The 25,044-nt window shown below is 39.2% G+C and overlaps 12 protein-coding genes across 14 annotated transcripts; 6 read left to right on the forward strand and 6 right to left on the reverse strand.

The window, feature by feature from the left end:
• The first annotated feature begins 9 nt into the window (after positions 1 to 9).
• Positions 10 to 1,530, forward strand: Gasu_50760 (GTP-binding protein). Its single transcript, XM_005703808.1, has 2 exons — positions 10 to 935; positions 984 to 1,530. The coding sequence occupies exons 1-2, from the start codon at positions 33 to 35 to the stop codon at positions 1,404 to 1,406; spliced, it is 1,326 nt and encodes a 441-aa protein (XP_005703865.1). The 5' UTR covers positions 10 to 32; the 3' UTR covers positions 1,407 to 1,530.
• A 1-nt stretch (position 1,531) lies between these two features.
• Gasu_50770 (uncharacterized protein) lies at positions 1,532 to 3,179 on the reverse strand. Its single transcript, XM_005703809.1, has 2 exons — positions 2,051 to 3,179; positions 1,532 to 1,999 (listed from the first exon to the last, which is right to left on the reverse strand). The coding sequence occupies exons 1-2, from the start codon at positions 3,065 to 3,067 to the stop codon at positions 1,598 to 1,600; spliced, it is 1,419 nt and encodes a 472-aa protein (XP_005703866.1). The 5' UTR covers positions 3,068 to 3,179; the 3' UTR covers positions 1,532 to 1,597.
• A 25-nt stretch (positions 3,180 to 3,204) lies between these two features.
• Gasu_50780 (peptidyl-prolyl cis-trans isomerase B (cyclophilin B)) lies at positions 3,205 to 5,889 on the reverse strand. The gene is made up of 2 exons (XM_005703810.1): positions 4,121 to 5,889; positions 3,205 to 4,054 (listed from the first exon to the last, which is right to left on the reverse strand). Exons 1-2 carry the CDS (start codon positions 5,850 to 5,852, stop codon positions 3,882 to 3,884), a joined length of 1,905 nt encoding a protein of 634 aa, XP_005703867.1. The 5' UTR covers positions 5,853 to 5,889; the 3' UTR covers positions 3,205 to 3,881.
• Positions 5,890 to 6,019: 130 nt separating this feature from the next.
• Gasu_50790 (hypothetical protein) lies at positions 6,020 to 7,280 on the forward strand. Of its 2 annotated transcripts, XM_005703811.1 has the most exons (4): positions 6,020 to 6,185; positions 6,237 to 6,491; positions 6,551 to 6,769; positions 6,824 to 7,280. In XM_005703811.1, exons 1-4 carry the CDS (start codon positions 6,078 to 6,080, stop codon positions 7,112 to 7,114), a joined length of 873 nt encoding a protein of 290 aa, XP_005703868.1. In that variant the 5' UTR covers positions 6,020 to 6,077; the 3' UTR covers positions 7,115 to 7,280. The 2 variants fall into 2 exon arrangements, with proteins under 2 accessions (XP_005703868.1, XP_005703869.1); XM_005703812.1 differs by having other exon boundaries at positions 6,020 to 6,491.
• Positions 7,281 to 7,284: 4 nt separating this feature from the next.
• Gasu_50800 (transcription initiation factor TFIIH subunit H3) lies at positions 7,285 to 9,099 on the reverse strand. 2 transcript variants are annotated; one of them, XM_005703813.1, is made up of 5 exons: positions 8,941 to 9,099; positions 8,814 to 8,884; positions 8,641 to 8,766; positions 8,085 to 8,591; positions 7,285 to 8,038 (listed from the first exon to the last, which is right to left on the reverse strand). In XM_005703813.1, exons 1-5 carry the CDS (start codon positions 9,032 to 9,034, stop codon positions 7,850 to 7,852), a joined length of 987 nt encoding a protein of 328 aa, XP_005703870.1. In that variant the 5' UTR covers positions 9,035 to 9,099; the 3' UTR covers positions 7,285 to 7,849. The 2 variants fall into 2 exon arrangements, with proteins under 2 accessions (XP_005703870.1, XP_005703871.1); XM_005703814.1 differs by having other exon boundaries at positions 7,402 to 8,038.
• A 1-nt stretch (position 9,100) lies between these two features.
• Positions 9,101 to 9,949, reverse strand: Gasu_50810 (uncharacterized protein). The gene is made up of 3 exons (XM_005703815.1): positions 9,696 to 9,949; positions 9,572 to 9,645; positions 9,101 to 9,523 (listed from the first exon to the last, which is right to left on the reverse strand). The coding sequence occupies exons 1-3, from the start codon at positions 9,882 to 9,884 to the stop codon at positions 9,403 to 9,405; spliced, it is 384 nt and encodes a 127-aa protein (XP_005703872.1). The 5' UTR covers positions 9,885 to 9,949; the 3' UTR covers positions 9,101 to 9,402.
• Positions 9,950 to 9,965: 16 nt separating this feature from the next.
• Positions 9,966 to 12,689, reverse strand: Gasu_50820 (polyribonucleotide nucleotidyltransferase). Its single transcript, XM_005703816.1, has one exon. It carries the CDS (start codon positions 12,651 to 12,653, stop codon positions 10,308 to 10,310), a length of 2,346 nt encoding a protein of 781 aa, XP_005703873.1. The 5' UTR covers positions 12,654 to 12,689; the 3' UTR covers positions 9,966 to 10,307.
• A 240-nt stretch (positions 12,690 to 12,929) lies between these two features.
• On the forward strand, positions 12,930 to 15,970 carry Gasu_50830 (uncharacterized protein). Its single transcript, XM_005703817.1, has 6 exons — positions 12,930 to 12,989; positions 13,038 to 13,174; positions 13,226 to 14,370; positions 14,424 to 14,597; positions 14,649 to 14,939; positions 14,994 to 15,970. Exons 1-6 carry the CDS (start codon positions 12,948 to 12,950, stop codon positions 15,269 to 15,271), a joined length of 2,067 nt encoding a protein of 688 aa, XP_005703874.1. The 5' UTR covers positions 12,930 to 12,947; the 3' UTR covers positions 15,272 to 15,970.
• Positions 15,971 to 15,979: 9 nt separating this feature from the next.
• Positions 15,980 to 18,946, forward strand: Gasu_50840 (kinesin family member). Its single transcript, XM_005703818.1, has 2 exons — positions 15,980 to 18,154; positions 18,214 to 18,946. The coding sequence occupies exons 1-2, from the start codon at positions 16,064 to 16,066 to the stop codon at positions 18,781 to 18,783; spliced, it is 2,661 nt and encodes an 886-aa protein (XP_005703875.1). The 5' UTR covers positions 15,980 to 16,063; the 3' UTR covers positions 18,784 to 18,946.
• A 343-nt stretch (positions 18,947 to 19,289) lies between these two features.
• Gasu_50850 (nuclear transport factor 2 (NTF2) family protein / RNA recognition motif (RRM)-containing protein) lies at positions 19,290 to 21,080 on the forward strand. The gene has a single exon (XM_005703819.1). The coding sequence runs from the start codon at positions 19,452 to 19,454 to the stop codon at positions 20,868 to 20,870; it is 1,419 nt and encodes a 472-aa protein (XP_005703876.1). The 5' UTR covers positions 19,290 to 19,451; the 3' UTR covers positions 20,871 to 21,080.
• A 269-nt stretch (positions 21,081 to 21,349) lies between these two features.
• On the forward strand, positions 21,350 to 24,520 carry Gasu_50860 (serine/threonine protein kinase). The gene is made up of 4 exons (XM_005703820.1): positions 21,350 to 22,264; positions 22,310 to 23,295; positions 23,347 to 23,754; positions 23,816 to 24,520. Exons 1-4 carry the CDS (start codon positions 21,467 to 21,469, stop codon positions 24,357 to 24,359), a joined length of 2,736 nt encoding a protein of 911 aa, XP_005703877.1. The 5' UTR covers positions 21,350 to 21,466; the 3' UTR covers positions 24,360 to 24,520.
• Positions 24,521 to 24,564: 44 nt separating this feature from the next.
• Positions 24,565 to 25,029, reverse strand: Gasu_50870 (uncharacterized protein). The gene is made up of 2 exons (XM_005703821.1): positions 24,964 to 25,029; positions 24,565 to 24,908 (listed from the first exon to the last, which is right to left on the reverse strand). The coding sequence occupies exons 1-2, from the start codon at positions 25,013 to 25,015 to the stop codon at positions 24,586 to 24,588; spliced, it is 375 nt and encodes a 124-aa protein (XP_005703878.1). The 5' UTR covers positions 25,016 to 25,029; the 3' UTR covers positions 24,565 to 24,585.
• Between the last annotated feature and the right edge of the window lie 15 nt (positions 25,030 to 25,044).

The following is a 25,044-nucleotide window of genomic DNA, read 5'->3' on the forward strand; positions in this document are numbered from 1 at the left end:
AAAAACTACAAGTGTGAAAAGCGATGATGCCAATGGATGGATTGAGAGAGAGAAAGAAAGACGGGGACCTGGGTAGATCTTTACGAAAACCTCCAAATGCAAGGCAAAGTAAAAAGAAAAACAACAAAAATAAAAATTCACAAACAACAAGTTATGTTACTGACACACAGTCCATCACGGAGACTTCGGACTTGGCCACACTGTTGTTGGAAGCAGAACTTGCTGACCGCAATTTTGAAGCTGAAAGAAACAAAACTGTGATATTTGAATTGGATGGTAAACAAGTTACAAAAAAGGAGCCAACATTAGCTTACACCAGAGAACCTTTACAAATACCTCGTCGTCCCAAATGGAATAAGAGAACAACCCCAGCAGAATTGACAAGTCTAGAGAAGCAGTCTTTTCTAGAGTGGAGAAGGCAACTTGCTAAGGTGGAAGAGAGTGGACAGCATCGGATTACTCCATATGAGAAAAATTTGGAAGTATGGCGACAACTTTGGCGAGTTGTTGAAAACAGCGACCTAGTGATGCAAATTGTAGACGCTAGAAATCCGTTGCTTTATTTTTCAAAAGATTTGGAAAATTATGTTCACGAAGTTTCTTCCTACAAACATACGGCTTTGATTCTTAACAAGGCTGATTTGTTGACCACGGAGATGAAATTGAAGTGGTCAGAATACCTTGAAAGACTGAATATGCCATTTGTGTTTTTTTCTGCCAAATATTCTTCAGAAGAAAATGGATTCGAAAATGACTTGGTGAAGAACGATTACAAGTATAACACTATGTCCAGTCAAGGTTTGGTGGATTTCATGAAGAGTTTTCGAAGTTCGTCTTGTGTTTCAAGTCATGAGACTAGTCATGAAAAGCCGTTTGTAGTGGGACTTGTTGGATATCCCAATGTTGGAAAGAGTTCTACAATCAATTCATTATTAGTAAGTAAGGTTGGACTTTTGTATGCGAACTTATCATCCTTTGTTTAGAAAGCAAAAAGGACAGCTGTATCTTCAACTCCTGGTAAGACCAAACACTTTCAGACTTTGTTTCTTGAAAAGGACCTTTTGCTTTGTGACTGTCCTGGCTTAGTGTTTCCTAACTTTACATCCAGCAAAGAAGAACTGATATGCAACGGCATTTTACCAATTGACCAAATAAGAGATCCCATTCCTCCCATGGAATTTGTCTGTCGCAGAATTCCTGGAGATGATTTCAGACGTCTTTATGGAATAACTTTACAACATGGAGAAGAGAATCATCTGAATGCTAGAATTTTATTGGAACGATATGCTACTTTGCGAGGTTTTATGACAAAGCATGGGAATCCGGACATTCAAAGGAGTGCAAGAATTATCCTGAAAGATTATGTGAATGCCAGAATGGTATACTGTGAACCACCACCAACTTGACAAGTTCTAAAGGACAAATCCATTTTCAAAGAGGATAAAAGAACTTTATTTCTTGTCTAACATAGTCGAATGAAGAGATATCACAACGAGTGCAATGAAAACTGGGTGCATCTTCTCGTTTCTATTATTGTCTGACGTGATTTATTATTTTGTACCATTTCTGTAACTATAAAATTGTACAAATGGATAACCTATCTACCTCGACGTTCTTCATGAGAACTCCGCCTGGAATATTTTTCATATCTGTCTCTGGAATGGTCATCTCCTCGATATTTGCGTCGACTTGAGCGATTATGACGCAATGAATCATCTTCCGAATCGCTGTCATGACGATTTCGCTTCTTCTCATGGTGACTGTGTCTCTTGGAATGACGTTCTGACCTACTTCTTGAGTCACCACTCTTTCGGCTACTGCTGCTTGGCTCACTTTTAGAAGAGTCTCTACTTGACCTTCGTTGTGAATGATCTTGTTTGGTTCTTGTTTCACGATTCTTGGAATAAACGACTGATGGATGTTCACTTTGTTCTTCTTTTGCTTCAATATCTTTATCTCCCGTAAATCGACTGGAAGCAGATGAGACTGGCATATTGGACTAGTATAGACAATGTTTAGAACATAGATATATAAAAAGCTTACGACTTACTTGAATGGCACTTGAATCCGGTTCATTCAAAGGAGTATTTCCAAAAGGTCCAGTTGTAGCTGAAGCGCTAGTATAAGAGCCAGGAAAGCCACTTCCTGAAGGCATACCCGAAAATGGAGGATAACCAAACAAGTGTGGAGGAATCGGAGGAAATCCTGGTGGGAAGAAAGAGCTGTCTGGCTGATTGGCTCTTGCTGTAGGCAAGTTATTACTATTGTTGCTATTCGTAGCATTATTTGCACCAAAAGCTGTATTAGCTGCCATAATGTTGGATCCCAACTGATTTCCACGACCAGCCATATTACCAGGCATACCAGGGAAAGCTGGAAATCCAAAGGGTGTAAAGAAAGGAAAGGCTGGAGGAGCTGACATAGTTGCGGCTTGCGAAGGAGGAAGCTTTTGGGTAAAGTGAGCTGCATTTCCTGGAAATGGACCATTTGCACCTTGTCCTCTATAATACGACTGTTCAAAAGCGCCCTTTTGGGAAGGGTTTCTTCTTCCTTGAGATTGATAACGAGTATGAGCGTGTTTCCATTGAGGCCTTTTCGAAGCCCACTCTGTTTCTTGTTGAGCCACTTCTTCTGTGGTCAACTCAACTTTGACCTTTCTGCCAAAGTCGTGAGATTGTAGATTTCTTTCTGCTTCTTGCGCCATTTTGGAGTTTTCAAAGATCAAATAGGCGTCACCTATCGACTTTCCATTGATAATATCATAACAAAACTTGATTTCTTTGAGTGCCTTTCGTGGGACAACTCCTTTGTTAGAGTCACACGCTAATTGTTCCAATTCTTCGTCGGTAAACCACCAACCTAGACCACTTACAGAAACTGCGGTCTTCAAAGGGTCAGTAGGCTGTGTTTCGGCAACGCTTTCCAGCTGTTCACTCTCCAGTCCTTGAGCAGCTCTAGTAAAGTCAGCTTCAACTCCGTTGTTTCCTATCTCTGGAGCGTCGCGAAACAGGTCGTCATAAAAGTCCAACTTGTCTTCTTCTTGTTCCTTGGCACTTGCGTCTTCCATGGATTGTTGTGCTTTGAACCACAAAAAATTGAAGAGCAACACTTCACAAGAATTGAAACACAAATAGTGTACAAACACTTCTCAAAAGGAATCAAAATAATTCAAATGTAAAAAGTTTTGAAAATATAGTTGTTTTAAGAAACAATTATACTTTTATGCAAGTTATGAAAGGATCTCTTCCCATGACACAAGTGAAATGCGAACATAGTTGTGAGTGGTTCATGCAAGAAGTAGCTTCTACAAGTCAAAGGAGTTGGAGTTTTGGGATACCTAACCGTTTTCGACAGCTAGTTGCTACTTATGGTGTGACTTTTATTGTAGTTTCAGCTGTTATTTCAGTGTGTTCGTATCTGTTATCCTTGTTACTTGTTTATGTGGGGATGGATGTAGAAGGCTTGTTACAAACTTTGGGTCACTGGCTTGAGGGGACTCCAGTAGGAAGACCATCCTTTTTGGACAAATTGTCTCCTCAATTGGGCTCACTAGCAGTCGCTTATCTCCTTCATCGCCTCACAAGTCCTCTAAGGATTCCACTGTGTATTGCTCTCACGAGATATATAAGCAAGTGGCGAAGTCGAAGACAATGGCTGCCTTCAGACACTGTGTAACTTCACTATATTGTTGTTGCAGTTGGTTTTTGGGTCATCGACGTGAAAGAAAGTGTTGGGTTTATTGTAGGAGGATGAAATAAGAGCTCTTGTTGAGTTGTTGAGATGGATGTAGCTTCAACACTCAAATAGACCAATATCACTGAATATCTCTACAACCGCCGTATACTCTGATGGAATATCATCATTCATACAACTAGTTCTTGTTATACTACTGTAGTCTTCTTAATGATAACCTTTTCTAAAGGTTTATCACTACTATTAGTCTTTAAATTTTCTATTTGAGTAACAATATCCATTCCACGAATAACTCTTCCAAAAACAGTGTGCTTATTATCCAACCAAGGAGTAGCAACTGTGGTAATGAAAAACTGAGAACCTACGATACATATGAGTTGCAAACATAATAGCTAGACGATGATTGGGTAGGAAGAGAATGGCTTACCATTGGTATTGGGACCAGCATTAGCCATACTTACTGTCCCTGGTCTATCATGTTTCAAAGCGGGATGAAATTCGTCTTCAAACTCTCCACCCCAAATACTCTCACCACCTGTTCCATCTCCTTCCGGATCACCAGTCTGAATCATAAAGTCTTTGATAGCTCGATGAAAAATGCATCCATTGTAATAGCCATTCTTACAATGCACTATGAAATTCTCTGCTGTCTTGGGACATTCCACTGTAAAGACTTTGATATGAATATCACCTAAATTGGTATGCAAAATAACGTGACTATCCAAGTCTTTGGTCGAACTCTTCTTATCAACAACACTCGTTGCACTTTCTATCGCAGAACCTAACAACCTTTCATTGTACACATTGCGACCCATCTCTCCTCCTTGAGTAATATCTGAAGGCTCACGATTGGTAAATAAAAAGAAACGTTGTCTATCCAAAGATGTGGCAAAAATGGTTGGATCAGGAGTTTCATTGATGCGTTGAACGGAACCAATTGGAACTTGTGGAACTCCTTGATATAAAGCTAACATGAGAAAACGCTCAGTATTCTCTGGTAAACCAATGATTCGAACCAACTTATTGGTGTCTACATTCACTATCTTAATGCCAAGTAAAGTGGAATAGAGAATGAAATGATTACTTTCGTCAAATACTACATTGGGAAGAGAAAGTTGTTCTTGTCTTTCAGCAATAGCTTTACTCAGTTCTTTCTCTCTTGCCATTCTTCTTCCAAAGTCTCCAGCTTCCAAACGCAACTTGGAAGGTCCCGATACTTGAATTCCTTCAGCAGCTAGTAAAGATTCATCGTATTTACGACGTAGTTTGCCAGTAAGAAAGGAAAATACTCTAATATATCTATCTGCACCTACACAAGCAAACATCTTTCCATCTGCACTTATTTCCAAGGACAAACAAAAGGTATTGGATTGAACCAACTCAAAAAGATCGGTATCTGCCTTGAAAGCAAAGGTAACTTGTTGAGGTAGTGTCAATTCTTTTGTAGGCATCCAATATTCTATAAATCCTGCCTCGTCTACTGATAATACTGTTTTGTAGATAGGGTTGTATTTCAGTATCTGAATAGGAGCTTGGTGTATATTTTCAAGCGTAAGATTGGCTTCGTTTTGGTTGTACAAATATATACGCACAATTGAAGACTCGCGTTGTGCAACAGCAATTTGAGGAACGGCACTTTCTGTTTCATTTATCCAACAACAAGCTGAGGGTATGTAATCTAATTGTATCATATGAACCATATCAAAGTTGGTAACGTCAAATACTTTGAGAGTCTTATCTACTCCTGTAGTAGCCAACCACAATCCGTCCGTACTTGTTGCTACTTCTGCCATTCGACCTATGTGTGCCTTGAACTGTTTTACAAATTCTATTCCTCCCGGCGTTTTCTTCCAAAACTTGAGTTGACCGTCGCAACTAGCAGTGATAAGAAAGTGGGTTGTTTTTGTAACTTTAATGTGAGTTATCAAGTCTCTATGCATATAACTTTTTTCATATAGTTGTGCTGTTGGTAGAGACTGAAGATACAAGTTCTCGAACGGCAGGACTCTCTTTTTCTTCTTTGGCTTTTGGTAAGGTTGTATAACTGGTCCAAAATCACGAAACTCTTCATTTCTTTCGTTATCGTTGCTTTCGAACTTTTCAGTGTTGTGATGTTCCTTTACTGTAGCAATATCGTGACTATTATTTATAGTCGACATACACACAACAATGGCCCAATACACAACAAATTGTATGACTTTTACATCAGTTGAGAAAATGAATGGATTTCCATTTCATTTATTTTATACAATTCAGATATGATGTAATAAGAAAGATATATATAAGTCGCCTCATCCAAGAGGGGAAAATGTTCTAGAAGAACAAGTTGCATGGCGAATTCTTTGAGTTATCCACTCCTCCGATGGATGGAGGCGTAGTGATGTATGTATAATCAAGAACAGATTTGTCTTTATACTATGAAGGTTGCAACAAATACTTTTTGTTGGGTTGTATATGCAAGTATTTGTATTTCAGTGTTTTCTGTTACACAGGTAAGGTCGAATTTTTGCCCGCGAGAAGACTTTTCTCAATACTACAAAAAGGCGGTAGAAACGGGTTGCACTTGTCCCAATTTATATCGTTGTGAGAACAGTCCAATAAACCACACCCGTGTTATTACTCGGCTTCGAACACAGAACCTAAAATTGGTTGTATTGGAGGATGAAGTATTGTTACAGTCTAATTACACTTCAGACCCAGAGTGGTGCACAATACAAGGCTTAGCTCCAGTGTTGGTGGGCTGGAACTTTACTTTTAGTTGTATGGGGCTTTTGGATCGATGTTTATATTGTAATATGGTAAACAGGAGAACTCCAATGATGGTTGACCAGTCTGCTCACTTGGTCTTCTGTTCTAGTTTACTCGACAGAATCAAACGACTCCGATATATCCTGGTGGAAAGGGAGTTTGTGGTGTGAGTATTTGGAGAACTGCAGTTTTTGCAGTTGGTATGGTAGCTTGTACTTTTCTTGTAGCAGTTGGAATTTTCTTTTGTGTAAGATATCTGCAACCAAGACTGGCACGATGGAGAAATATTAGGAGGATGATTGTCAATGAATACAAATCTCGACCAAAGGTTGTGAATCAAGTTTGTTTTACAAGGGTTCATTTGACTTATCCAAGGAATTAGGTTCCTATGGCTTATGTGGAATATGGTCAGTCTTTGAATGCCAATGTCTATCTTTGTCGTCCAGAAAGCAAACATATATTTAGAACACGCCATGGTGTTTATCATGGTTCGAAACATGAGTCTCAACTGCTTAGTTGTTTACCATTTCATACCAATGGCTGGAGTTGTTTGGAAGACTGCGGATTGAAACGCTTGTCGTCGAGATTGCTTGGAGAAAGAAACGACACATATCTGATTTCCGTGAATGTACAGGATGCTCAAGAGTCAACTGCCCATGAAGATCATGAATAGTTCCACTGGTTTTTTACTGCACACCATACAGCTTGTTGTTTCATACTGAATATTTTCTACGAAATTGTTTTGTAAAGACACATAAATAACAACAGCTGTGGGATATATATTTATGTATATGTGTGTGTGTGAAGAAAGCAATACTCTTATCACACTCTTATTATTGTTCAAAATGAGGTGGCTTCTCTGGTCGAATGATGGGGTACAGTTGCTGTAGATAACAAGTAATCCACATCAGATACATACAACTATATGCAAGAACAACACAAAGTAGTGCCAGTCTATAGAAAAGTTCAGCGTTCTTTATTCAAACCAATTGCAAACTTACGAAAGTTGGTCCTTGTCATTTCGAAAGATACCTCTAACTATGCCAAGGGAAATCAGAAAAGTAATAAGAAATATAGCCGAAACCCAAAAAAAGCTTGGCGGCATAAAACTCGTACAACACGACGACAACCACCAAACAAGAATTCCCACAAAAGAATACCAAAAGACTTTTACCCATTATTATTTAGATTCATAGGAGTTTCTACAACGCTCATTGTGAAGACTATTCTTCACTCTTCGTCTTAATGGCTATATTCAACTGCATCTACAAATCTTCATAAAGCCACTAGATAATAGTTATAGACATGGTTTCAAAAGTTATAAGTGGGAGATATGAAATAAATCTGCATTGTCCATTATACCATTTCACATCTACAACTATATCCATTCATTTCAACGTATCTTTCTTCAACTCTTATCATTTTCTGCAAACTCTGCACCACATATATTACAGGAAAGTCTCTTTCTGCCAAAAGTTGCTAAACAAACGGAACAAATGTAACCCATATGGATCTTTTCTCCACTTTCAAAACACAACGCGCTACAATCAACGCTATTCAGCACCGGTATTTTTAAATACTTTCGAGCATCTCGACTCTTGTGAACTTCAGTCTTCATTCATACTTACACAAAAGGAACTTACTGGAAAATATAAACTACATAAATAGTTCGACAGAGGTATGGCTTCGGATTGTTTCGGTTTAAAGTATATACCTCCTGTAAGATGAGCAGCTTGTTGCAATAGAGATGATTCTTCTTCATGCAAGTTACAAACATCTATAAGAATGCTCCAACGTTGCGCACAAAATATACTATTCATTACTCCAATATACTGTTTGGGTACATCTGAAGACGCATGTAAACAAAGAATGCGAGCTTCGTATCTCTCCGATAGTATTCTACGATGAAGATAACAAAGCGCAAAAGAAAGGGAAGCTGAAAGAAGTGTCCCATTCTCTTCGCAACTATTGTAAGGATATGATTCAATAAAACTTGCAACATTTTTCAAGAATTCTGAATCAAGTCGGGTCAAACGTTCCTGTCGTTCCTCTGTCAACAAAAAACTGGCAGAATTGGATGGGTCGCTCAGAGTATTTAAACCTTTATCCTCGTATACAACGTGAATATTGTATTCATTGTATACAATTATCTAAATCAAAATTAAATATATTTATGTAAAAAAGAATTCCACGACTTGCCACTAATCTGTTTGCAAAGTTCGATAACAAAAAGACGTGAAGAAAAGTGATCAACTGTAGTAGGAAAGTTTCAAGTGCGTCTGCTTCGATCAAGTCTACACTTTTAGCACTTTGACTGGGTACAAACTTGTCACAGTAAGAGAAGAGGACAGTGTCTCTTGTTGCAGACTTACCTTGTCCAGTCTATCGAATAAATTTGGACTCAAGTCTAATAGGACACAAAGAAGATTTGACTTATCACTATCTGCAAATACAATATAAGACAAATAGTGTAACGGCCATATACTATTTGAAACCAACCTTGTGTTACAGTATTTTGTTGACTTTCTTTGGAAACTGAAATACCAACCAAGTCCATTTTCATTTCCCAATTCCAAAAGCACAAGCTTGACATGGTTTATCAACTCTTGAAACAAAAAATAAATATTCTGATGGCTACCAAAGACATTTTTCCGTTTGTTCAATACAAAAAGACTTTACTTTTCTTGCCATTCAACATCTCAACAGCAAAAAACGTAATGAATAGTACAATTCCCATCACTTTTCAACTGAAATAAAAGGCAACGAACATATAAATCTCTAAAAAGGAAGTTGTCCCATTCACTATACAGGAAACTTCAATGAAACAAATCTATCCCTGCACTACGTCGCTAAAAAGGACAAAGCAACTCAACCTTCCTTGTAACACAAACTTCTTCCCTACCCCATAACAGCATTCATTTGCTACGAGAGAATTATCAGTTTGTTCGAACAAAACTTCCGTCAGCATTCTTTCTCATCCGCACTTGAGTGGTTCAAGTCATTCGAAATCGTATTAAACTCCTTCGGAGTATATTCCTTCTTTTGTTTTCGCTTTTCTTTCTTCTTCTTACGTTTTAAGGCTCTAATATTGTGTAAGAAAGGCCTTGACATAGCAAGAGTCTCAACAAACCTCTTCAAGGTTCTTTCTTCTTCCTTCCTCATTCTCTCAAGTCTCTGCTTTTCGAACTGCTCTTTTTCTTCTCCCTATGAAACGTTATAGTGGAAACAAATAAAGAATATGAGCTCTACTTTACCTCTTTGGCTTCTCTTTCTAGTTCCGAGATACGTTCCATTTCCTTTCGTTTTAACTTGCGATAGGTATGAAAGTCACCACTACCTGCACCTGCAATACTTGAAGAAGCAGTTTGTGCTTCTACTTCTCGGGGATCAAAGGGGACTTGATACTTATTTGGTTGTTCACCAGGCGTAAAGGACATCATCATGGAAGCTTTCCAATTCCTCCTTTCATCCAACAAATGACGAAAACTGACAAAACTTGAAATGATAAGTATAAGTCAGCAGTCGTATCAGGCAATTCCTTTATTGTCGTTGTGTAGATTTCATTTGAATTTTTCAGTTTTGAAAGTATTTATCTTCTCTTATTGAGGATTTTATTTGGAATATTTGATATTTCAAGTTGTCACATACAGAATGAGCCAAAAAAGTCTTTGAGTTGAACAATTGATCATGTCTCTTATAAAATATCTCTTCAACTTGGAAAAACTCATCATAAGCATAGTATACTCTCTCTCCGTTATACGAAAACTTTGCAAAACCATTCGATTGTATCTTTAAAGTTTTTCAAGTTGCTACGTTCCGATTCTTGACTATCGAAACGAAGATGTCAAAGTTATCTAAACTCCAAATCATTCATTGTTTTTTGTCGTTTGTTTCGTCTTTCGATGACTCAATTTCACTTGTCCACGTTTACGATCATATGCAATAACTTCCACCATCAAAGGCTGCCCAATCTGTAAATTCAACTCTGTAGCTCTCAGAACCTTTTTATCAGAAAGTTCAGAAACGTGAACGAGTCCTTCTCGTCCTTGAAATAGTTCCACCATCACGCCATAGTCACGGATGTCCGTAATCTTACCCTGAAATTGAGTACCTGGAACCAAATCTCCGACAATTTCATAAATTCTTTTCACAGCTTTTTGATAGGATTCCAAAGAAGGTGCTTCAATGTCTACTCTACCATTATCATCTACTTGAATATCCGCTCGAGTTTCTTCTATAATAGAACGAAGCTTATATCCACCTATTCCTAATAAGGAACTGCGTAACAATGGTTCAATATATAATGTACTACTTCGAGGAGCATTGGGTCTTAGATCCAACCGGGGCTTACCCAGACAATCATCCATGGTGCTCAGAATCCTTTGGTGAGCGGATGATGCTTGTTGCAAGGCTTCTATTACAATAAATGGTGGTATACCTTGGACTTTAACATCCAATTGACATGCTGTAATACCATGCTTCGTTCCAGCAATCTTAAAGTCCATATCTCCATGGTGATCTTCAATGCCCAGTATATCCGTCAAAAGAATATATTCAGACGAAGCATTTTCAGGTTTCCGAAAAAGATTATCTACAGAGTCATTTGTGAAATGAGTTACTTTTGTTCCATTCCATACAAGTCCTATCGAGATACCGGCGACTGCCCTTCTCAACGGGATACCAGCGTCCATAAGTGAAAGTGAAGCAGCACAAACGGAAGCCATAGAAGTAGAACCATCACTTCCTGTGGCTATAACGTTCACTCGAACTGTATACGGAAAATTTTCGGAATCCAACAAAAAACGTAAAGCCTTTTCTACAAGTGCTCCATGACCAACTTCGCGGCGATTTCTTCCATAACTTGTGCCGACTTGACCATTGCAATAAGGAGGAAACCTATAATGTACCATAAATTTATTCTCCTTTGCTCCACCGGCATAAGACTGCATTTTCAATGCACGTTCGGTAGGTCCAATAGTAGTAACTCCAACTACTTGAGTGTCTCCTCTTTCAAATGTAGAAGAGCCATGGACCACAGGCAAAACTTCTACTTGAGCTCTTAAAGGACGAATTTCATCCGAATATCTTCCATCACATCTGCGTACAGAACAACTGGACTCTCGAATCGACTGTAAGGCCAACCTTCGGAAGACTTGATGCTCTACATCATGCAAATAAGACGCTATTTCTTGGCTATCTACGTTTGTGAACAAAAAACCTAGTTCTTGTACAGCTCTTTCATTTACTTCAGTTAGTGCTTTGCGGCGTTCCATTTTAGTGAAATAATGACCATCTCGAGGTGAAAATATTTCTTCAAACAGACCTTCATACTTTTTGGCAGCTAACGCAAGTTGTTCATTTTTGATTTCCGATGGAACTGCCATCTCGACAATATTCTTTCCTTTCAAGAAATGTTCTTGAAAATCAATCATTTCTCTAGCTTTCTCATGAGCTAATTGCAATGCCTCTTTTAAAATAGGAATAGGTGCTTCGTTAGCATCTGCTTCGATCATGACTGTCTTATATCTTGTACAGGCATAGAAAAGGTTAAGATTACTTCTCGCATATTCTTCAAAACTGGGATTGATCACAAAATGATCATCGACACGAGAAACTCGCACTGCACCAACTGGTCCTTGAAAAGGTACACTTGATAACAATAGCGCAATGGAGGCAGCATTCATGGAAAGTACGTCAGCATCCTTATCTCCCTTTGCGCTAAAGACACTGCACGTTAACTGCAGGTCGTCTTGAAAAGAACCAGGTAACAAGGGTCTTAGAGATCTATCAATGGCTCTCGCTGTAAGAATTTCTTTGTCTGTCACAAAAGTGTCCCTCCTGTTATACGTTCCCGGAATGAATCCTCCGGCACTAGCTTCTTCTTTATAATCTACCTGCAAACTTACAAAATCTTTCTTCAAAGAAGAATCGAGTGCAGGACTTCTCGCAACTGTGACAAGAACGGAGTTTTCATTTTGTTTCGACAAACAAGAAGCGTCTGTGATAGGTGCATATCTGCCTGTTTCAAACGACCAAGTATCTCCACAAAAATTCTTGGATAGTTTTACTGCATTCGACAACGCTGCAGATATGGGATATGATATAGAAGAAGAGCCACTGGCAACTGAAGAACAACGTCTGCACGGGAATAACAAGTACGGTAAACGAAAGGTTATCTTCGTTGCTCGAATGCAGACAATGGCCGACAACATCCAATCATCGGTAAAGAAATAGTCTACGCCCATTCTTATGTTCATAGTGACTGTCTGAAAATAGAAAATATCTACAATATCTTACACTCTGTTGACAAAAATGAAAAGTACAAAGTATAAAAGAGAGGCTCATCAAACAGGAGGTCAACAAACATAATTGGATTTATATATATATATATTTATATATATATATGTCTACGGGCTTTATTGTACAAAAAAATGCTAATTTTGGTTTAGGCGCCAATCCGACATGAAACTGGGTTAAAAGTATTCTTAGCACAAGTCAAGTTATCTATGGCAATTTCCATTAAAATTACTCCTGGAGAAACAAATAGAGTAAGTTCTTTCACTTGGTTTTGAGTATTTTAATAACCTTGGTAATAGGTCGACCTGAAAAAAGTAGAGCGAGTACTTCGTGAAGAGAAACCAATCCAATACAGCACTCCTGAACCATATTCTACGAAAGATAACCTTCTCCTTCCCAAAGGATTAGATGGTGTTGTAGCAAAATACAGTAAAATGTAAGTAGAAGTTTTACAAACGGCGGGAGAAAGTAATAATCTTTACGTTAGTAACAAGAAATCTTCAAGGTCCACCCGTGACGACTACGATATGAACGATGATTTTATTGACGACTCTGAAGCAGTGGAGTTGTTTGAAGATGTAAAGGAAGAATTGGAACAGGATTTTTATATTTGTTCGGAAGAGCTGGAGGAACTTTTTGAAGAAGAAAGAATTGAGCCTTCAAGTGCACGCGAGAGAAGTAATTCTTTAGAAGACTCTTTCTCTGAACATTCGCAGATACCAACGATTATTGAATACACTTACGAAGAAATTTGTGAAAAGCTTGAGCCCATTCCTGAGGCTGTCAAAAGTTGTATTATTAGTCTGAAGGAAGTTTTGGAATCAAGTAATTTGTCAAGACGTAGCTTTACTTCTACCTATGTTGCCTCTTATATTAAGAATCTTTTTGTGACTGGAGCTCAATATAGTCTTGCACAGAAAGCAAGCTTTGGCGAAAATGGTGCTGTAAGATGTTACTTGTCGAAGCAGCTTTGGAGTCATATCAAGGCACTTTTCAACTGTAAGGGCTTGAGTAAATATCGTTGCAGTAAGAAGAACTTTGAAGAAGATGCATTTTCTGTATTTCATAGTGAGTGGAAGCATATGGTGCGAAACGAAAAAGAGGAGATACTTTCAGATTTGAAACATGCACTCAGACTTGCAACCGATAGTCATTTCGAACAAAGACCTTTGAATGATTCCGAGAATGTGAAAGGTCAAGATCAAGATTCTTATTTTTCAATGAACTCACATAAGATCGACTCTGTTGAAACTCAGACACAAGGTTCAGAAGGTGCTGAAGAAGATATTTCGGCATCGCCAGCTAGAAGATGTAAAAGGAAAGCTGCTACTATGGCAGCGGAAGAAATTTCAAATTTGGCAGTACACGGTTCTACGCAATCACCTTTAAAAAAGAAGAAACTGCGAATAGAGTGGTCAGAGAGCATTGACAAACTTGTCTATAATTATTTTGTGAAAAAATTGGCCCAAATTCGATGTCGGGATTTGGGAAAATCAAAGAAGAATGAGAGTGCGGAAAGTGCAACGGAACTGTTGAATGCAGCATTTTCAGAATATGATGTCACTGAAAAAGATCTTATAGACGCGTATCGCCGACACAAAGCAGAAATCAAACGCTCACAACGACAGAAGAGTATGTATCTTGTTGATTTGTCTAATGGTTACAATAGTGAATAATTGGAATAGGTAAGGAAAAACGCGAAGAAATTAAGCGAAGAAAGGAATTAGCAGCGCAGAAGAAATGGGAACGAGAGCAAAACCCAAACAAACATCAAGCAGAGCAACCAAAAGTTTTCAGCAGCACGGAGTCAAAGGGGCTGAATCATATCGAAGCAATAAGAGAGCCAGATGATGTGAAAGGTATGGGATCCGACATATACTTAGCTTCAATGAAGTTATTGGCTTGTTTAGACACTCTACAGAATACGATACCCAAGGTTCACGTCACTTCCGTAGAAAAGAATGAGACAGTGGATACACTTTCAAATACTCATAGTGCCGAAGCAACATCAGTGGATCGCAATCGTATGAATAGCTCTGAAAATGGCGTTGTGGGAGAAAGCACGCCTTTGCCTTGCAATAAGACTCATGGTGTCAAACCTAAACTGATTTCGAATTCCACACCGAAACCCTCTCAAGCCTCTGAGAAACCAATGCAACCAAGCAAGGTCAAGTACAAAAAATCGGATTCATCAAGGAAGAGTAAGCACTTGTACTTCTTCCAACATCACTTTTGGAACTGACCTTCTTTTACAGCTTCGAATGCAGGTTTAGGTCTTAAGAAGGAAGGAACAGGTAGTTCTCATGTCATGTCTAAGAATGGGAATGACGCCGAGTCCGAGTTCGTAGAAAATGCTTGCGAAATATCACAAAATTCGAAATCAAAACCAAAGAAACATCGTTCGAGGTTTCCTTCAACTGGTTTGAATGAGAAGATCTTTAAAAAGCTTGCAAGCATTAGTGAAACCCCAAGTGTAGGGCAGAGACGAATTCCTGCAGGTTTTGCTGCCGAAGTTGAAGCAGCTGTAGAATAGTGCTGAAGGGTTTCTTGTTTCATAAATTCATGATGTTTGAGAACTTGCTATTTTCAAGGGGCTGCGCGGCGTTTTTACTGTAATTGCATTCTTCTTCTTGTTTTATTTCGCTAGTAAAGCTATAGATGTATGAAAGATAGGCAAGTCCAAAACAAAATCGAAGTCTTATTTTTTCGCAAGTACTACCGAAATGGGGAGAGAGAGTATTTGGCCATATACAGTCTTAATACATATGAGTGTGAATAAACAAAAGTTTTTCCACCTTCCACGAAATGTAGGTGAGGAATGTTGCAAGCAAACGATATTTCGGACTCTGAAATAGGAGCAAAAAACTCCAAGTCTCGATAAACGACGAAAAAGGAACCCTCTTCTCAAGAAAACACTCCACTAAAGCGAAGTTTTCCAAGGGAAACAAGAACATATCTTTCGAAGAACCAACTACCCAAAAGATTTTTATGGAGCATCGGAAGTGTTTGCAAGGCTCCTTGCATACTCTGTATATCACCTTATTGCTGTGGTGTTCAAACTATCTTTCTAGATTCCAACTCCAAGAGCTTTGTACGTGTCTGTCCATGATTTCTCAAAGGGCGGCAACTGCTCCTCGAGCTGTCTAATTCATCATATGCTCGTTCGGATTTCACTGAAAGCGTTGCTTCCATGGCCATTGTGATTTTTTATCATAAATTGTTTTTGGAGAACCTGTTGTGACGATAACAAACGCTTTTATTATCATTTATCTATCGATTTTGCATTATTCTTCACTATAGTATCGGAAACATCTATATAAAACCCATGGTTGCTTCCACTACAGAAACTGAAGTATCACAGACAACCAAACCGGAAGAAAATGGAGGCGACAAGGATATCTATGCGCAACTGGAAGAAATAGCAGCATCCACTAGTGAATGTGTGCGTGTTGTTATAAGAATAAGACCACTCAATGAAAGAGAACAGAATACGTTGCCATGTTTAGAAGTTGGCGATGGAGGTAGAAATATCGTAGTAAACGACCAAGGAAATGCCAAAAAATTTACGTTTGATAGTATTTTTCCTATTGATGGGAAACAAGAAGATGTCTTTCGTAATGTAGCAAAACCAATCATAGATTCTTGTTTAGCAGGATACAATGGCACCATCTTCGCCTACGGTCAAACAGGATCTGGCAAAACTTTCACTATGCAAGGACCGGAGGAAAGCATTCAAGCTCAGTCAGGCGATATCAGACAATTGAGAGGAATCATGCCCCGAGTATTTGAATATATCTTCGACAGTATCCAAAAAGAACGGGAAGAAAAGGGTAGCGCAGTTGATTATGTAGTCAAATGTGCCTATTTACAAGTATATAATGAAACCATCACCGATTTGCTGACACCTTCTCAACACAATCTGAATATTCGTGAAGACACATTGAAAGGCGTCTATGTGGAAGATCTTACTGAGGAGGTTGTAAAGCATCCCGAAGATTGTTATAGAGTATTGAGAAAAGGAGTTGCTAATAGAACTGTTAGTGCAACCTCCATGAACCAGGAGAGTTCCCGTTCTCACGGAGTTTTTACTGTGATAATTGAAAGAAAAGAAGAGAAGCCTGACAATCTAGTCTCCAAGAGAGTGTCACGACTCAATTTGGTCGACTTGGCAGGATCCGAAAGACAAAAGTTAGCAAAAACATCTGGACAAACGCTAAAAGAAGCAAGCAACATCAATCGATCTCTCTCTGTCTTGGGTTACGTGATAATGGCTTTGGTTGATGCCTCCAATGGAAAAGAACGTCACATCAATTATAGAGATTCCAAATTGACGTTTCTATTGAAAGACTCACTAGGAGGAAATGCAAAGACTTGCATGGTAGCGACAGTTAGTCCCAGTGATTTGAATCTGGGAGAAACCATTTCTACGTTAAAGTTCGCTCAGCGAGCTAAGTATATACGTAACAAAGCATATGTCAATGAAGAGACTACTGGAAGTTTAGTACAGTTACAAGCAGAAGTTCGAAGGCTACAAGATTTTGTTAGACAGCTGTTGGCAGAACGAGAAAACTCGGTTACTTGTAAGCCTGCCAACGAACAAGAACGAAATTCGAACGAATTGGTTCAACTCATGAAAGAAAGTGAAAGTGATACGAATTTGGATGAAGACAAGTCCTATGTCGATGAACGTTCAAGTCGAGATTCTTCCTTTATTCATTCCAATGTGGAAGATACTGAAGAACTCTCCAAACTACTTGCATGTGCAGAACAACGTGAAAGAGAAATTGCTGATGAAAAACGATATATTGAAGCTCTTTTGATGGAGTCACAGAATGAAAACAAGAAACGAAAAGCCAACTTTGAATTATTAGAGACCGCTTGGAAGAATTTGGCTGAAAAAATATCCGCAATGGAAGACAATGAACTGGTAGATTCTCTGAACTTTTCTAACACTTGTGAGCAAGATACTCAGTCTTCATCTGATTCCATTTTGGAACAAGAAGAAGCAGTTACACGAAGACTTTGTGAGACAGTTTATAAGTTGACAGATCTTTTACAGACTACACAGAATGATAACAAGCACATGAAAGCACAGTTGGAAGAAAAGGAAACTTTATTAAACAATTTACAGACGGAGACTAAAATGAAGGACATTCACAAAGAACAAAATAACAACAAGGAAGGCAATAATAGTTTCTTGGCTATCCACGGCGATTCACCTGTATTGAATCGTCTCCGTAAAAAAATTGCGGATAGTCAAGAAAGCTCAGGCTTCCAGAAGAAAGAACTCGTTGATGAAAGTCAGTTGGACTATCGTGAACTTGCTCAGGTGGAGTTTCTGAAAGAACGTTTGGCAGAACTACTACAAATAGAGGCCAAACAAGGAGAAAATATGCAAAAGCTTAATGCAGAAAAGGTGAGTGAAATAGCTTTATTATGTTTTTGATTGTTTGGTTAAATAGTATCGTTTTCCAGGCTACTTTGGAAAAGAGTGTTGAGAAACTCAAGGCTGAAGTGAACTTCTTAACTGAAGAACTACAAGCTGAGAAGGAAAATGCGCAACTATTAAGGGAGCAGTTTTCGGAAAGAGAGCGCAATACTGAGCATTTCAAAGATGATGCAGCTCAAATGGAAGAGAAGATTCAACATTTGCAAAGCAAAGTTCGTTCACTGCAGACCTATCGAGTACAACTGCAGCGTTTGGTAGACCAACAGTCTGAAGAAATCAAAAGTCTTCGGTTGCGAGCACAGAACGCATGGGACGAACTTATTCATGCTAGGCAAGATTTTGAAAGCCAAGAGAGACTCCGAAGTGATCGATTGGAGAAGTTATTTGCAGAACTTGCCAAGCATCAACGACAAGATGCAGGTAGAAATGACCAAAAGGCAGCAGCATATGCTATCAAAGAACAGATGAAGCAAAATTTGCAAACAATGAACAACGTAAAGGATGTAAAGAACATGCCGCCTTTGGAGCCTCTTATGAATAAGGCTTTGGAGTTTCTTCTGAAACAAGCTTCTGGAGCAAAGATTGCTTCTTCATGAGAGAAAACACTTTCTTCCGCAATCTTCTCTTGCGTAGTTGATATGTTTTGTTCGAATGCGTATACAACTATCCATCCTGTTCACTGCTATTTCTTTCTTCCTTTCTTATATATATATATATATATAAATAAATAAATAAATAAATAAATAATTGTGTTTTCGGATATGACGCGAAGATGAATATGTTGCTTATTTGATAAATTTTTTACAACTCATTTCATACATGAATACTACGAATGTCCTGTCACTTTTCTCTTATAATTACTAGAAATTGGATAATGACACTTCTCCTTAGGAAAGCCTTGTAAGAATTTTACTGGAGAGAAAGAGTTTTTAGATCCAAGAGCACATTTGAAGGAAAACTGTCAAAGCTTATTCTCAATACAATACTAGTTTTGCTATCATTCGTATGAAGAATAACACTTATCAACTTGATATATCAAGGTTGATTGATAATAGAGAAATAAATGCAAATATGAATTGACTCCTACAACAACAAAATGAGCATACAAATTTCAATCGTTTGGAATCCAACAACTTGCCGTGGGTCGGCGTCTGCTTCGATCTTCTCGACTTCTTTGCCTCTTTTCTTCAACACTCAAAGGTATGTTGTCCTGACTATTTTATACTCTCAGTAACACTATAGTAGAAAAGTTTTCTTCTGTGTCATGGCTAGTTTAACCAGCACTTCTAACCTCTCGAACCCATCAAGTGTCCCGTCAAGAACAGCTACTGGACAAACTATTTCTTTAACTCCTTCCTTGGTCGGACAACAATTTGTAAAAACTTACTATGATGTGCTCTCCAAGAAACCTGAACATCTGTTCCGTTTCTACAAAGAAGACTCACAGTTCACTGTTGCAACAGGCATACTTGAAAAGGCCACTTTACAAAGTGCACAGGGTCAAGAAGAAATCGGAAAGTTGGTGAAAAATATTCCTTTTGGTTCGTGCAGCTACAAACTTTCCAGCGTTGACGCACAAGGTTCAAGTAACGGTTCTATCGTGGTGCAGGTTACCGGTTACATTGCTCTTGAGGGTTCGTCTCTACGAAACTTTGCACAGACTTTTGTTTTGAATCCACAAGAGAAAGGTTTTTATGTTAGAAACGACATTCTTCATATGTTACAAGAGATGACTACTACACACAGTCAACCAGTTAAGGAAAATCTCCCAGACTTGAATACGAGCGGAGTTGACGTCACAAACAAAGTTACTCCAGTTGGGAAGCAACGAGAGAGTAACGTAGACTCTGTGTCAACTTCGACTTTGGCAGCTTCACAAAGTGAGGCACCACAACCACGAAATTCACCCACTCAGGCTCACCAAAAGTCAAGATCGCCCACAGAAACCCAAAATCTTAAGAGTGAGTCTTTACATAGAACAACAACAGGAGAAACACTCCAAGGAATGGAGGACGAAAAGCTGCTCTCAGGCCAGCAGAAGAAGAGCTGGGCTTCTATAGTTGGATCAAAACCTACACCTTCGCAGAACGTGGTTCCCAATAATGTTGGCAATCAAATGAAACAGCGAGTTGCTCCTCCACAAGATAATATAAATAGAGAGAAGGTTGCAGGAGAAGAGAGAAAGGGAGAACGGCCGCGTGAACGTTCAGGAGCTTCCGTATATATCAGCAACTTTCCAAAGCACCTCACGGAAGAAATGCTTCTTGAAGAGTTTTCTCGTTTCGGTAAAGTGTTGAATGTTGACTTGCATCTAGAACGTGGATTTGCGTTTGTCGATATGGAATCGGTTGAAGACGTTGAGGCAGCAGTGGAAGCTTGGAACAGTCGGCCTCCAACTGCAGGTCCTTTAGCAGGAATGGATTTGACCGTTCAACAGAGGAAACCGTTGGCAAGAGGAAGTCGAGGTGGAAGAGACACTCGTGGAAGAGGATATGGAGGTGGATCCAGAGGAGGCCGCAACTTTGGTAATCGTGCTGGTGGTAGGAGAAGCAACAGTGGCACTAGCGGAGAAGCTACTCGTAGTGGTGGTAGAGGAGGAGGGCGTTTTGCGGCAAATAGGACATCATATAGTGAGAGTGCTAGTCGCAGTTATGGGCGCGTAACTGAGGAAGTAACTCAATAACAGAGTCACGTTGCTGCACTGATACTGAGTACAGGCAGAGAAGAAAAGAAGAGTCGAAGTGATAATCTACACTCTACTTTGAGGGTAAGAAAAAATAGGTTCCTTCTCTCAGAAATAAAGGCGTCTTAGAAACTTTTATTTGCTTTCTTTTGTTGCTCTCCTCCCAAAGGAAATTTATGCAGTTAGTTATGTCCCAATTCGACTTGGATTGCAGTGATTCTAAATTGGGGAATTCTAAACATGGGGGTGCGTCGTTTTCAGGTTGGACGTGGAAAAGAAAGGCCATACGCCCTCATTCTTTCATGGGTAAGAACACTTCTCCTCTTGGTCATTCTGTCTTAACATGCTACCCGGCTTCTAAGGAAGACTAGACAGTTCTAGCAATACTTACTTTTTAGTAGAAAACAAAGACTAAAAAGAATTTCAGTTCGTTTTCTTTTGAACAGGAGGCCTACTCTCAAAATAGAGTTTCGGCACGGGCGGAGGCTTTGTGTGATTGTGTCGGGTTTATGTGCGCATACTGAACTGGTGCTGACTTGTATAGAGTTTTTTCTCGCTGCTCTCCTTACTATTTGGAAGAGCGCTTGAAGAAGGCAATGTTTTGTGCTTCTCGTGTCTCATCTCGCAACTCTTCGAGGGTTATTCCTCTATTGCTGATAGGCTTGGTGTTGGCCCTGTTATGTTTCCAAGTTGAAAGTTCGGTGTTGCAACATAGCAAACAGAAACAACAAGAGATAGAGTCAAGGACATCTTCACTAGCTACTTCTCGTTTGAAGACGCAGGAAGAGGTCAACGTTTTGTGGCGCAAGAACAATGTCGATCGTTCCTCTTATTTTTTGAGTATGCTACCATCCTTTGTTTCAGAAATGGAAAACGTTGTCACTCGTGGTTCGAATCCTGCTTTTGCTTTACCATCACCGTTTCAGTTTGTCGCTGCCTCTTCAACGCCTAATCCAACGGCTACTCCAAATCCATCTGGACCACCCGTGGTTCATTCTACTCCATCGCCTTCTCCAGGAATGGCTTACTTATTTATCAAAATACTGTTGAGGTCCTTTATAACGGAAGAAATTTCGAAGGAAATAGAGTTGGACCTCGCAGATGCTGCAAATGTTCCCGTATCAAATCTAAGCCTCGTTAATTTCCAAGTCGGTCCTATTTTGACGTACGTGTTAGAAGCAGAAAGACAGTTGGCGCCTTCCCTTGTCCAAAGTCTTACTTTCTATATCAAAAGTGGCCAACTGGCGGCATCTATTAATAATGGTCCTATCATCCTAGTTGATGATCCTATTGAATTTTCCGAGTCTGGGCAGTCAGTAAATGAGTCTCAAGTTGCACCTGCGTTGCGCTCAACTCCTCTCCCAACTGCGGGATTTCATCGAGTTTTGTATGAGGTTAGTCAAGGAATAATTTTTGGAATGTCTCTCATTTTTGTTTAGATACGATTCAACAACTTTACCACAAACATTTTCACGGCAGCCATTAACAATGATATTGAAGATGTACTTGCGGCACAACTCTCGGGTATGAATGTCAGCGATATCCTTTTGACGAATCTCTTTAACTGCTCTGGAAAACCTCCTTACGTGCTTGCTGATTATATTACAGTGTTTGCTTCGAATGAGACGAATGATGCAATTAACAAAATTTATAAATTTGTCAACAGCGGTGCGATGCAAAACTTAACTCACTTGGACGTTATTATGATAAAAATGCCCAAGACAATGGAGAGTCTGTTACAAACAAGCTCGAGTCCACAACCAGTAGGTGCCATTGTAGGTGGTACAGTAGGAGGTGTTATTGGAGTTTTAATTATAATTGGGTTGATACTGTTTGTATTTTATTTAAGAAGGAGAAGACGAAAGAAATTTTTAAGGGAAGAAAGTGACTCTACCTTTGAAAAATTTGGTATGTTTCCACAAGCGCCTCAACCCGCTTGGTTGGGTGACTCTGATTCGCCTGGATTGAACACCAGTAATGGATTTCACAACTTTGTGGGCCATAATTTCTTTTATACGGTACACAAAATTGATGAAGACTTGGATACTGTGCATAGTTCAAATGGTAGTTGGGTAGCTGGAGTCAAGTGGGAAGGAGCGACCCCATTCGATACCGATAAAAATCTCACCAATGCCAATAATATATTTGGAAATGGTGTGAATGAGAAATCGGATATATCGGAGCGTTCAAGTGACCTTCTTAAATGGAGTCCTTCTCATAGCACGAAAGATACAAAACACGATGCCCCTTGGGAAATACCGTTTGAAGAGTTAACATTGATGCATTGTGTTGGTGTTGGTGGATTTGGTATCGTTTATTCTGGTCTTTGGCATGGAACTCAAGTCGCAGTGAAGAAATTGTTAGATCAGGACCTAACCGAAAACCAGATAGAAGAATTCAGAGCGGAAGCGAAAATGATGGCGAGGTATTTTTGTTTCTTGTTATTATTCTAGTATTCTTACAAAGTATTGTGTAGACTTCGACATCCCAATATAGTTCTTTTTTTGGGTGCCACAACTTGCCCTCCTAACTTGAGCATTGTAACGGAACTGATGACTTTGGGCAGTTTGTACAAGGTCTTGCATGGTTCCACCAAGACTCATCGTTATGGAGATGAGAATAGCGAACATGCTTCAGGTAGCAGTAGTTCTCAAAGCAGGATTTTGCCACTTTCTTGGCGACAACGAGTTTTCATGTGCATTGACGCTGCTAGAGGTTTGAATTATTTGCATCAGCATCATCCACCAATTGTACATCGAGATTTGAAAAGTTTAAATCTGCTTGTTTCAGAAAACCTTACGGTTAAAGTAAGTGACTTTGGCCTATCGAGAGTCAGAAATAGGACTTTTTTAACAAGTCGACATTGTGGAGGAACTCCTGAATGGTACGACGTTTTATCAATCCTTTTCATCGAAAATCTGAATGCTATTGTGTATTGTATCTAGGACGGCACCTGAAGTTCTTCGCAGTGAACAACACAATGAGAAGGCAGATGTTTATTCCTTCGGGGTTATCATGTGGGAAATGATCACACGCAAAGTTCCGTTTGAGGGTATGACGTCTATGCAGATTATTGCTGCAGTTGGTTTTAGAAAACAGAAATTACCTCCTCCTTTGATACCTAGTCCATTACCTCCCAATTTGTCTGGGATGCACAGATACGTTGATGTTATGGAAAGCTGCTTTGCAGAACCAGACAAGAGACCTTCCATGTCTCATATTCTTTCTGAGCTTTGCAAAATTGTTCAGTCAAGTGATGAATATTCAACAAACCAGCCACCATTGCGAAAAAACTTTAGTTCATCCGTGGCAGAAACAGCAAGAACTTCTTCACCGTCTCTGAGAAGAATATTGACAGACAATAGCTATGATGATATGAAGCATCCACCACAAACACCGACGACTGCATCAATTAAGAGACCACTTCAAAGGGGTCCAAAAGACTGGATGCAACTGGCTCCTTTGGATCTTTCAGAACTAGAGTTCTGACAATAATGTTTGAACTACTTGTTAGGGCTCTCAATGAATATAATTATTTTATCTTTGAAATGAAATTCTGACGGAATAGTTCTTTCGTTACTTTGAATACCAGCGTAGTTGCTTACGTGGTTATTAAATTTCTTTCATATGTGCTCGGTATATTGTATTTTCCATTTAAACAACTTGAGTGAATTTCGACACGGACCTGGACTGCTCTCGATTTGAATCATTATGATCACACACTGATCACTTTCTCTTCAAAAGGGAGACTAGTATCAGAGGATATTATATCGACATCTCTCTTTTGTGGAGCCGCTTCAAACGTTGCCTGTTGAAAATTTTCAAAGTTGACTTTCTCATTGTTTCCTGCGACCTCGGCTTGCAAAGTTTCTTCGGTTCCCAACACTTCAAACCCACTCCTAGAAGGATCCGTTTCCTTCGTCTGCGAGTCTGAAGTCGTTTGATCAGGAAAATTTATTTCTGTTGAGTCAATAATCTTATCATTATTTGCTGGTGACTCCTCTTTAACTTGATAAGATTGTCGACTTTCCCAAAGTCCTAAGCATTATATGTTATGATATTACTCAACACTAGTTGTTTTGCTAGTCTGCACCTGTTTCTATAGAATCTTTTGGCTTTTTACCTGTGTTAGATAAAAGGCTCATTCTCGACGTATAAAGATAAAGACAGCCCA

The sequence above is a fragment of the Galdieria sulphuraria genome (genome assembly GCF_000341285.1).
Source record: "Galdieria sulphuraria unplaced genomic scaffold scaf_49, whole genome shotgun sequence".
Taxonomy (NCBI): domain Eukaryota; phylum Rhodophyta; class Bangiophyceae; order Galdieriales; family Galdieriaceae; genus Galdieria; species Galdieria sulphuraria.